Raw genomic sequence first — 12756 nt, 5'->3', positions numbered from 1 at the left:
GTTTCTTTCTGTTATTAATATTCTGGTTCCTACATTATATATCAATATATATCAATACAGTCTGCAGGGATACAGTCCGTAAGCACACATGATTGTATTTTTTTACCAAAAAAAACAAAAACAAATTTTTTTAAAAAAAATACCATAACAGGAAACATTGAGCTCATATTAATAACACTTTGAGACAGAGTACAGCAGCAGGTCAAATTATTATTTATAAATCATCCAGCAGTTTATTGTTATTTATTCAAAACATTACTCATAACAAGTACCCTACAGCTCTTTTTAAGCAGATTGGTTCTACTGGGGCGGCATGGCGAAGTTGGTAGAGTGGCCGTGCCAGCAATCGGAAGGTTGCTGGTTACTGGGGTTCAATCCCCACCTTCTACCATCCTAGTCATGTCCATTGTGTCCTTGGGCAAGACACTTCACCCTTGCTCCTGATGGCTGCAGTACCACCACCAAGAACTCATTAAATAAAAGCACTGTTGTATACAGAGGCATATACTCTTCATTTAAATATTAGGACTATTCCCAGTAAAAAAGCATCTACGAAACATGTAAAGTCACTTTTTAGACTTTAGAGGATGATGTTTGATGTTATCAGTTTGAGAACTTTTTTTTTTCTCTTTCCCTTTTTCCTTTCTTTTATTGTAAGTGGATCTGTGTACTGTTATTTTTTTTATTGTTTTGAGAATTTTCTTTTCCTTTATTTTATTGTAATTGGATCTGCGAATGTTCTGTAACTGTATTTGTGTACCGTTATTTTATTTTTATTATTTTGAGAATGTTCTTTTTCTTTTTCCTTTCTTTTTGTAACTGGATTTGTGTATGTCTTGTAACTGGATCTGTGTACTGGTATTTTTTTTATTATTATTTTGAGAATTTTCTTTTCCTTTCTTTTATTGTAACTGGATCTGCGTATGTTCTGTAACTGTATTTGTGTACTGTTATTTTATTTTATTATTTTGAGAATGTTGTTTTTCATTTCCTTTTTCCTTTCTTTTATTGTAACTGGATCTGCGTATGTTCTGTAACTGTATTTGTGTACTGTTATTTTATTGTATTATTTTGAGAATGTTCTTTCTCTTTTTCTTTTTTTGTAACTGGATTTGTGTATGTTTTGTAACTGGATCTGTGTACTGTTATTTTTTTATTATTTTGAGAATTTTCTTTTCCTTTTTCCTTTCTTTTATTGTAACTGGATCTGCGTATGTTCTGTAACTGTATTTGTGTACTGTTATTGTATTTTATTATTTTGAGAATGTTCTCTTTCTTTTCCTTTTTCCTTTCTTTTATTTGTAACTGGATCTGTGTACTGGTATTTTTTTTAATTATTTTGAGAATTTTCTTTTTCTTTTCCTTTCTTTTATTGTGACTGGATCTGCATATGTTCTGTAACTGTATTTGTGTACTGTTATTTTATTGTATTATTTTGAGAATGTTCTTTCTCTTTTTCTTTTTTTGTAACTGGATTTGTGTATGTTTTGTAACTGGATCTGTGTACTGTTATTTTTTTTATTATTTTGAGAATTTTCTTTTCCTTTTTCCTTTCTTTTATTGTAACTGGATCTGCGTATGTTCTGTAACTGTATTTGTGTACTGTTATTGTATTTTATTATTTTGAGAATGTTCTCTTTCTTTTCCTTTTTCCTTTCTTTTATTTGTAACTGGATCTGTGTACTGGTATTTTTTTTAATTATTTTGAGAATTTTCTTTTTCTTTTCCTTTCTTTTATTGTGACTGGATCTGCATATGTTCTGTAACTGTATTTGTGTACTGTTATTTTATTTTATTATTTTGAGGATTTTCTTTTTCTTTTTCCTTTCTTTTATTTGTAACTGAATTTGTGTACTGGTATTTTTTTTTAAATATTGTGAGAATGTTATTTTCCTTTTTCCTTTTTTATGTAACTGGATCTGCGTATGTTCTGTAACTGTATTTGTGTCCTGTTATTTTATTTTATTATTTTGAGAATGTTCTTTTTCTTTTTCCTTTCTTTTATTTGTAACTGGATCTGTGTACTGGTATTTTTTTTTATTATTTTGAGAATTTTCTTTTTCCTTTCTTTTGTTGTAACTGGATCTGCATATGTTCTGTAACTGTATTTGTGTACTGTTATTTTATTTTATTATTTTGAGGATTTTCTTTTTCTTTTTCCTTTCTTTTATTTGTAACTGAATTTGTGTACTGGTATTTTTTTTTAATATTTTGAGAATGTTCTTTTCCTTTTTCCTTTTATTGTAACTGGATCTGCGTATGTTCTGTAACTGTATTTGTGTACTGTTATTTTATTGTATTATTTTGAGGATTTTCTTTTTACGTTCTTTTATTTGTAATTGGATCTGTGTATTATTATTTTACTTTGAACTTTTGAAAAGGACCCCAGGAAGACTAACCTGGCGTTTGTGCGTCGGCTAATGGGGATCCTCAATGAACAATAAACAATAATAAGACTGACATCGAGATAATAATCACAGTAGAACACGTTACACAGCAATGCGTAAGGTGAGTGTTTAGAAGAAGAAAAAAATGTATTTGATTAAATCACAACGAAAGGCAAGGAGTCACATTTCCTGTTTGGGTGGGGTCGAAGCTGAAGAAGAGGGCTGATAACGAGTGAGACGCAATACCGCCCTCTTGTGTCCGTTAGCGGCCGTACACTCAATCTGATTAAACCAGGTTCCCAACATACTATTACAACAAAAACAATAAAAAGTGGAATAAAAAAGCAAACTGGTGAAATGTAACGAGAAAAGGTTGCAATGTTGACTCTAACGACACAAATCTGCAATGCAGGCTGTTTTTGCTTTAAAATGGTCATTGCTCAAAAATAATAATGAATCAAAATCAATGTCGTTATGAATTATTGACATATTGAAGGCTCCAATTACTACACATCAAATATTCAACTTTTAAATGGTTTTGGGGGAAATATTAGTAATATAAGTTTTAGAGACTTAAACATTTAAAGTAAAAACATATATATTTTTTAACCACTTTCATGAGTGGGCCTTTATGGAACTTTAAGACTTTTAGTGGGATTTTTTTTTATTTCATTGCTCCAAAAATAATAATGAATTTGAATCAATGTTTTCATGAATTATTGACCTACTTAACACTCCAATTACTTCACATCAAATAATCCACTTTGAATTTTTTTGCGGGGAAAATATTCTATTTTGTATTTTTGCCATTAAAAAAAATAGGCATTTGACAAAAAGGGTAGTAAACATTAAAAAAAATATATATATATATCGACAAATAGACCTGAAGTTGATCTAGAGATTTAAGCGTTGAAACATTTAAAAAAAAAACATATATATATATATATATATATATATATATATATATATATATATATATATATATATATATGTATATATATATATATATGTATATATATATATATATATACATATATATATATATGTATGTATATGTATAAATATATATATATATATATATATATATATATTTATATGTATATATATATATATATGTATATATATATTTATATGTATATATATATATATTTATATGTATATATATATTTATATGTATATATATATATATTTATATATATATATATATTATATATATATATATATATATATATATATATATATATATATATATATATATATATATATATATATATATATATATATATATATATATCCTACCATCTATGTGACAAAACTTTGCTGTTTTTAGGGACCAAATATGAACACATATTTAGTCAAAGATCCTCCGACAAAACTGCTGTTTTTATGGACCTAATGTGAACACTTATTTAGTCAAGGATCCTCTACATGACAAAACTTTGCTCTGTTTAGGGACCTAATATGAACACATATCTAGTCAAAGACCCTCTATGTGACAACTTTGCTGTTTTTAGGGACCTAATGTGAACACATATTTAGTCAAAGATCCTTTATGGGACGCTACTTTGCTTGTTTTTAGGGAGCTGATATGAACACATATCTAGTCAAAGACCCTCTATGTGACAAAACTTTGCTGTTTTTAGGGACCTAATATGAACACATATTTAGTCTAAGATCCTCTATGTGACAACACTTTGCGGTTTTTATGGCCCTAATATGAACACATATTTAGTCAAATATCCTTTATGGGACACAACTTTGCTGTTTTTAGGGAGCTAATATGAACACATATTTAGTCAAAGATCCTCTATGTGACAAAACTGCTGTTTTTAAGAACATAATATGAACACATATTTAGTCAAAGATCCTCCATGTGACAAAACTGCTGTTTTTAGGGACCTAATATGAACACATATTTAGTCAAAGATCCTCTATGTGACAAAACTTTGCTGTTTTTAAGGACCTAATATGAACACATATTTAGTCAAAGATCCTCTATGTGACAAAACTTTGCTATTTTTAGGGACCTAATATGAACACATATTTAGTCAAAGATCCTCTGTGACAAAACTGCCTTTTTTAGGGACCTAATGTGAACACATATTTAGTCAAGGATCCTCTACGTAACAAAACTTTGCTCTGTTTAGGCCTCTAGGGACCTAATATGAACACATATCTAGTCAAAGATCCTCTATGTGACACAACTTTGCTGTTTTTATGGACCTAATATGAACACATATTTAGTCAAATATCCTTTATGGGACACAACTTTGCTGTTTTTAGGGACCTAATATGAACACATATTTAGTCAAATATCCTTTATGGGACACAACTTTGCTGTTTTTAGGGAGCTAATATGAACACATATTTAGTCAAAGATCCTCTATGTGACAAAACAGCTGTTTTTAAGAACATAATATGAACACATATTTAGTCAAAGATCCTCCATGTGACAAAACTGCTGTTTTTAGGGACCTAATATGAACACATATTTAGTCAAAGATCCTCTATGTGACACCACAACTTTGCTGTTTTTATGGAGCTAATATGAACACATATTTAGTCAAATATCCTTTATGGGACACAACTTTGCTGTTTTTAGGGAGCTAATATGAACACATATTTAGTCAAAGATCCTCTATGTGACAAAACTGCTGTTTTTAGGGACCTAATATGAACAGTCAAAGATCCTTTTTGGGACAAAACCTTACTGTTTTTATGGACCTAATATGAACACATATTTAGTCAAAGATCCTCTATGTGACAAAACTGCTGTTTTTAGGGACCTAATGTGAACACATATTTAGTCAAAGATCCTTTATGTGACAAAACTTTGCAGTTTTTAGGGACCTAATATGAACACATATTTAGTCAAAGACCCTCTATGTGACAAAACTTTGCTCTTTTTAGGGACCTAATGTGAACACATATTTAGTCAAAGATCCTTTATGTAACAAAACTGCTGTTTTTAGGGACCTAATATGAACATATAGATAGTCAAAGATCCTCGATGTGACAAAACTTTGCTGTTTTTAGGGACCTAAGGGTAAAAAAAAATCTTGAAAAATATCACAATGCCCCCACGCATGCTCTACTTATTTTCACCAGTATAACCATTGCTAGCGTTGGTTGTAGTCTTTGTTTTCTGATAGTACTGACAATAACCATATATATGATTGTTGTGATATTGTACACAGGCACGACATACTTCTTCCTGAAAATAGCCTCATTTCTGTGTAAAATGTGTTGATTATAGCGAGCTGGATTCGGCTGTGTATCTGGCAACCTACAGAATTTGGACCGTAATTTCAGTACCATTTCTGGCCACATTATTACATATGGCTCCTTTAAATAAACCAAAAAAAATCAATAAAAACAAAAATACATTTTTTAAACATTTTTATGACGGAGAGGGTGTTGATTATAGCGAGCTGGATTCGGCTGCGTATCTGGCAACCTACAGAATTTGGACCGTAATTGCAGTACCATTTCTGGCCACATTATTACATATGGCTCCTTTAAATAATCCAAAAAAAATCAATAAAAACAAAAATACATTTTTTAAACATTTTTATGACGGAGAGGGTGTTGATTATAGCGAGCTGGATTCGGCTGCGTATCTGGCAACCTACAGAATTTGGACCGTAATTGCAGTACCATTTCTGGTCACATTATTACATATGGCTCCTTTAAATAAACCCAAAAAAAATCAATAAAAACAAAAAACTTTTTTTTAATATTTTTTTTTCATGACGGAGACCCGGGACCAAACTTGAGGGGAGCCGTAAGGGTAAAAAAAAATCTTGAAAAATATCAAAATGCCCCCACGCATGCTCTACTTATTTTCACCAGTATAACCATTGCTAGCGTTGGTTGTAGTCTTTGTTTTCTGATAGTACTGACAATAACCATACATATGATGTTGTGATATTGTACACAGGCATGATGTACGGAAAATAGCCTCATTTCTGTGTAAAATGTGTTGATTATAGCAAGCTGGATTCGGCTGTGTATCTGGCAACCTACAGAATTTGGACCGTAATTGCAGTACCATTTCTGGCCACATTATTACATATGGCTCCTTTAAATAAACCAAACAAAAATCAATAAAAACAAAAAACTTTTTTTTATCTTTTTTTATGACGGCCAAACTTGAGGGGAGCCCTAAGGGTAAAAAAAAATCTTGAAAAATATCACAATGCCCCCACGCATGCTCTACTTATTTTCACCAGTATAACCATTGCTAGCGTTGGTTGTAGTCTTTGTTTTCTGATAGTACTGACAATAACCATATGATTGTTGTGATATTGTACACAGGCGTGACCTACTTCTTCCTCAAAATAGCCTAATTTCTGTGTAAAATGTGTTGATTATAGCGAGCTGGATTCGGCTGTGTATCTGGCAACCTACAGAATTTGGACCGTAATTGCAGTACCATTTCTGGCCACATTATTACATATGGCTCCTTTAAATAAACCAAAAAAAAATCAATAAAAACAAAAATACATTTTTTAAACATTTTTATGACGGAGAGGGTGTTGATGATAGCGAGCTGGATTCGGCTGCGTATCTGGCAACCTACAGAATTTGGACTGTAATGGCAGTACCATTTCTGGTCACATTATTACATATGGCTCCTTCAAATAAACCCAAAAAAATCAATAAAAACAAAAAACTTTTTCTTTTTTTTTTAATTTTTATGACGGAGACCCGGGACCAAACTTGAGGGGAGCCGTAAGGGTAAAAAAAAATCTTGAAAAATATCAAAATTCCCCCACGCATGCTCTACTTATTTTCACCAATATAACCATTGCTAGCGTTGGTTGTAGTCTTTGTTTTCTGATAGTACTGACAATAACCATATATATGATTGTTGTGATATTGTACACAGGCACGACATACTTCTTCCTGAAAATAGCCTCATTTCTGTGTAAAATGTGCTGATTATAGCGAGCTGGATTCGGCTGCGTATCTGGCAACCTACAGAATTTGGACCGTAATTGCAGTACCATTTCTGGCCACATTATTACATATGGCTCCTTTAAATAAACCAAACAAAAATCAATAAAAACAAAAAATTTTTTTATATTTTTTTTTATGACGGCCAAACTTGAGGGGAGCCCTAAGGGTAAAAAAAAATCTTGAAAAATATCACAATGCCCCCACGCATGCTCTACTTATTTTCACCAGTATAACCATTGCTAGCGTTGGTTGTAGTCTTTGTTTTCTGATAGTACTGACAATAACCATATGATTGTTGTGATATTGTACACAGGCGTGACCTACTTCTTCCTGAAAATAGCCTAATTTCTGTGTAAAATGTGTTGATTATAGCGAGCTGGATTCGGCTGTGTATCTGGCAACCTACAGAATTTGGACCATAATTGCAGTACCATTTCTGGCCACATTATTACATATGGCTCCTTTAAATAAACCAAAAAAAAATCAATAAAAACAAAAATACATTTTTTAAACATTTTTATGACGGAGAGGGTGTTGATTATAGCGAGCTGGATTCGGCTGCGTATCTGGCAACCTACAGAATTTGGACCGTAATTGCAGTACCATTTCTGGTCACATTATTACATATGGCTCCTTTAAATAAACCCAAAAAAAATCAATAAAAACAAAAAACTTTTTTTTAATTTTTTTTTTTTTATGACGGAGACCCAGGACCAAACTTGAGGGGAGCCGTAAGGGTAAAAAAAAATCTTGAAAAATATCAAAATGCCCCCACCCATGCTCTACTTATTTTCACCAGTATAACCATTGCTAGCGTTGGTTGTAGTCTTTGTTTTCTGATAGTACTGACAATAACCGTATGATGTTGTGATATTGTACACAGGCATGATGTACGGAAAATAGCCTCATTTCTGTGTAAAATGTGTTGATTATAGCAAGCTGGATTCGGCTGTGTATCTGGCAACCTACAGAATTTGGACCGTAATTGCAGTACCATTTCTGGCCACATTATTACATATGGCTCCTTTAAATAAACCAAACAAAAATCAATAAAAACAAAAAAAATTTTTTAATTTTTTTTTATGACGGCCAAACTTGAGGGGAGCCCTAAGGGTAAAAAAAAATCTTGAAAAATATCAAAATTCCCCCACGCATGCTCTACATATTTTAACCAGTATAACCATTGCTAGCGTTGGTTGTAGTCTTTGTTTTCTGATAGTACTGACAATAACCATATGATTGTTGTGATATTGTACACAGGCACGACATACTTCTTCCTCAAAATAGCCTAATTTCTGTGTAAAATGAGTTGATTATAGCGAGCTGGATTCGGCTGCGTATCTGGCAACCTACAGAATTTGGACCGTAATTGCAGTACCATTTCTGGCCACATTATTACATATGGCTCCTTTAAATAAACCAAAATTAATCCATAAAAATGAAAAGTTTTAAACATTTTTATGACGGAGACCCGGGACCAAACTTGAGGGGAGCTCTGAGGGTTAAAAAAAATGGCCCCCGCATGCTTTGATTAGTCAGTGTGTGGCCCTCAGTGGAAAGTCTGGACTAAACAGTAAAACCAAGCAGAGTTTGACACTTTTTTTCGACAAGTTTTCTGGGTTGAAGGCCCAGTGAAGACTACTCCTTGAGATTCATGAGGCTGTCAGTGTCTGGTCTGTGTGGGCTTCTACTGGCCTGAGGTTCTTCACGAGTTCTGTCCGCCCGTCACTCTGGGCGTCCAGCTGGAGGTTTTGAAGGCCTTCACTCACCTGATGTTCCAGGTGCTCCTGCGTGGCGTCTTGTTCCTGAGAAAAATCCAAACCGCTGGTTATAGGCGGTGGCTGGAGGCGGAGTCAGCATGGGGTGGGAGTGTACCTGCTGCTGTTGTAGCTGGGAGCTGAACCGAGCCAGGGCAGTGTAGAGGAACTGGTACTGCTCCGGGGTTTGGATCATGCCCCCCCTGCGCAGGACGGGAGGAGCCAGTCAGCGAGCGAGACGTCACGTGACTTCCTGCCACAAACCTGTCCAGCCGGAGCCGACACACCGTCTCCAGAACGTCCACCTGACCCGTTTGGCGCAGCTGCCGGCAGCCGATGCTGCTGGCGATGAAACAGCCCGTCCTCCCGACGCCGGCGCTGCGGAGGAAGCCCGGTCCGATGAGGAATCGAGGAGCGAGGAGACAAGAAGGTACCTGCAGTGGACGATGATGGGTCCGAGCTGGGGGAGGACGGCGGCGCTGAGGGCCTCGCTGTGGGACTCCACCTCCTCCACCAGGCGCAGCAGAGGAGCGGTGCATTGTGGGACGTGGTGGTCGGGCCAGGACGTGAACCAGTAGTGTCTGACAGGACGACGCTCCCGACACAGCTGCAAGATCACATGCATTTACTACACAACTAATAATAATAATAATATATTTTATTTTAAAAAGCACTTTACATTGAGTAAACAACCTCAAAGTGCTACAGTGTATTAAAAAAATAAAATAAAAAGATAATAAAAAAAATAAAAACATAAAAACTAGAACAGCCAAATAGCTAAAACTAGTATGCATATATCTAAACTCAACTCACCTGTGCAACACGCTCACATGAACGCTCTTCTGAACACGTCGCCAACTAGTGGCTTGGCGTGCACTCTACACCCCTTTGGTGAAGGACAAAAAGTGATTGTCGTCGTCATGGAAACACTAGTTGACAGCTGTCAAACTCACATCATTTGATAAAGCCCGCAACAATAAGCCTAGGACTTTTCCATTTTGACAGAAAAAATACATGTACTGCATGCATGTACTTTATTATGATCTTATAAAGCACCAAATATATTATCACACATTCCAAACCATTTATTGTTCAAATAAAAATAAGTACTTAAAAATCTGTTGGACTAGTGCTTTCAAAGCAAGTTATCCATTAAAGTAAAAAAAAAAGAAGGTTTTTATTCCATTTATAGTAATACACCGTTAACCACAAAAAACTATAGTACAGTTTTTTTCCCCATTTATAGTAATACACTGTAAAAACAACAACCGAATGCTTTACCGAAAAACACTGTAGTCCCTTTTCCCCCCATTTACAGTAATACACCCTAACAACAACCGTAGATTTTACCCCAAAAAACAATAGTACCGTTTTTCCATTTGTAGTAATACACTGTAAAAACAACAACCGTAGACTTTACCACACAAAAACAGTAGTATTGTTTTATTCCCATTTACAGTAATACAACGTAAAAACAACTATAGACTTTAACCCCAAAAAACAGTATTACCGGTTTTTTAATCATTTACAGTAATACATCGTAAAAACAACAACCGAAAATGTTGCCGGAAAAAACAACAGTACCGTTTTTTTTCATTTATAGTAATACACTGTAAAAACAACAACCGGAGACTACCACAAAAAACTATAGTACCGTTTTTTTCCCCCATTTATAGTAATACACTGTAAAAACAACAACCGAATGCTTTACCGAAAAACACTGTAGTCCCTTTTCCCCCCATTTACAGTAATACACCGTAACAACAACCGTAGATTTTACCTCAAAAAACAATAGTACCGTTTTTCCATTTGTAGTAATACACTGTAAAAACAACAACCATAGATTTTACCCCAAAAAACAATAGTACCGTTTTTCCATTTGTAGTAATACACTGTAAAAACAACAACCGCAGACTTTACCACACAAAAACAGTATTATTGTTTTATTCCCATTTACAGTAATACACCGTAAAAACAACTATAGACTTTAACCCCAAAAAACAGTAGTACCGGTTTTTTAATCATTTACAGTAATACATCGTAAAAACAACCGAAAATGTTGCCGGAAAAAACAACAGTACCGTTTTTTTTCATTTATAGTAATACACTGTAAAATCAACAACCGGAGACTACCACAAAAAACTATAGTACCGTTTTTTTACCCCATTTATAGTAATACACTGTAAAAACAACAACCGAATGCTTTACCGAAAAACACTGTAGTGCCTTTTTTCCCCCCATTTACAGTAATACACTGTAACAACAACTGTAGACTTTACCCCCCAAAAACAATAGTACCGTTTTTTCATTTATAGTAATACATCGTAAAAACAACAACCGTAGACTTTACCACAAAAAAACAGCATTGTTTTATTCCCATTTACAGTAATACACCGTAAAAACAACAACTGTAGATTTCACCCCCAAAAAACAATAGTACCGTTTTTCCATTTATAGTAATACATCGTAAAAAAAACAACCGAAAACTTTGCCGAAAACCCCCCCAATAGTACCGTTTTTTTTCTATTTAAAGTAATACACCGTAAAAACAACAACTGTAGACTTTACCCCCAAAAAACAATAGTACCGTTTTTCCATTTATAGTAATACACTGTAAAAACCACAACCGAAATGTTGCTGAAAACCCCCCCAATAGTATAGAAAAACTTTACAGAAAAAAAATAGTACTGTTTTCTGCCGTTTATAGTAATACACTGTGAAAACAACAACCGTAGACTTTACTCCAAAAAAATAGTACCGTTTTTTTTTCCCATTTAAAAATAACAGTGTGAACATGAAATATCTTGTCTTTGCAGTCTATTCAATTGAATATAAGTTGAAAAGGATTTGCAAATCATTGTATTCTGTTTTTATTTTCTATTCACACAACGTGACAACTTCACTGCTTTTGGGATAAGCAGGTGCCATCAGGTAAAAAAGTGACTTTTGCACAATTTAAGTGTGTGGACCTTGTTGAGTTCTGCTGCAGGTCACATGACACCAACCTCTATCTCCATGTCAGTGACAGTGAAGCCGTCTTTGTCTTGAGTGTCTGTGACTCGCAATCGAAATCGGCCAAACTGATCCGTCACTTCCTCCTTTGGCGCCGCCTCCTCTTCTTCGTCGCGCCTCCTCCTCCCCGCCCTGAGGCTGGTGTGCGGCCAATACCGCTCACACTTCTGGACACACACACATAAAGTTTCCACCGTACCGACAGCAGAGTACAAATGCATCGACAGTACAAACTGTCGCCGCGGCGACCTCGTTGGCCTCCTTCAGCCTCGTCACCATGACGATGACCCGGCTCCTCTCCTGCCACACCATGTCCCAGAAGTCCCCCACCGTGTGCACCATCGGCCCCTGGGTGGCGATGTAGGCCCTCGGAGCGCCTCCGTAACCCTGGGGGACAGACGGAGGCGGGGTTTCACATCTGTGTGCGTGTAGGAGGGTGCTACTTCCTCCATCACTTCCTGTGGTTTTCTTGGTCGACTCCCATTTTAACCAAATCAACTACCAAGTAGTCCCAGGTGGGCGTAGACAACCACAACCCATCCCACCCGGCACCTTCACTAGTTTATGGCCTGATGAAGCACACAGGAGCAGGAATGTGCAATTGTGCCTGTCATTCACACGTATGTTTTTCTTGTTTT

The 12756-nt window shown here is 35.0% G+C and overlaps 1 protein-coding gene across 2 annotated transcripts in view; it reads right to left on the bottom strand.

Moving 5' to 3' along the window:
• Nucleotides 1-5968: 5968 nt before the first annotated feature.
• LOC133653415 (tyrosine-protein phosphatase non-receptor type 7-like) overlaps nucleotides 5969-12756 on the bottom strand; it is a 29117-nt gene continuing 22329 nt past the window's right edge. For both annotated transcript variants that reach the window (XM_062052645.1, XM_062052646.1), the window contains exons 6-11: nucleotides 12368-12505; nucleotides 12112-12285; nucleotides 9541-9713; nucleotides 9371-9484; nucleotides 9225-9309; nucleotides 5969-9154 (exon numbers count right to left, since the gene is read on the bottom strand). In XM_062052645.1, coding sequence (XP_061908629.1) covers nucleotides 9002-9154; nucleotides 9225-9309; nucleotides 9371-9484; nucleotides 9541-9713; nucleotides 12112-12285; nucleotides 12368-12505 — 837 coding nt within the window. In that variant the 3' untranslated portion in view covers nucleotides 5969-9001. The remainder of the gene's footprint in view (nucleotides 9155-9224; nucleotides 9310-9370; nucleotides 9485-9540; nucleotides 9714-12111; nucleotides 12286-12367; nucleotides 12506-12756) is intronic.

Source organism: Entelurus aequoreus, linkage group LG07 (genome assembly GCF_033978785.1).
Source record: "Entelurus aequoreus isolate RoL-2023_Sb linkage group LG07, RoL_Eaeq_v1.1, whole genome shotgun sequence".
Classification (NCBI taxonomy): Eukaryota; Metazoa; Chordata; class Actinopteri; order Syngnathiformes; family Syngnathidae; genus Entelurus; species Entelurus aequoreus.
The sequence above is the reverse complement of the archived record's forward strand: the minus strand, read 5'-3'. Positions and strand labels throughout refer to the sequence as shown.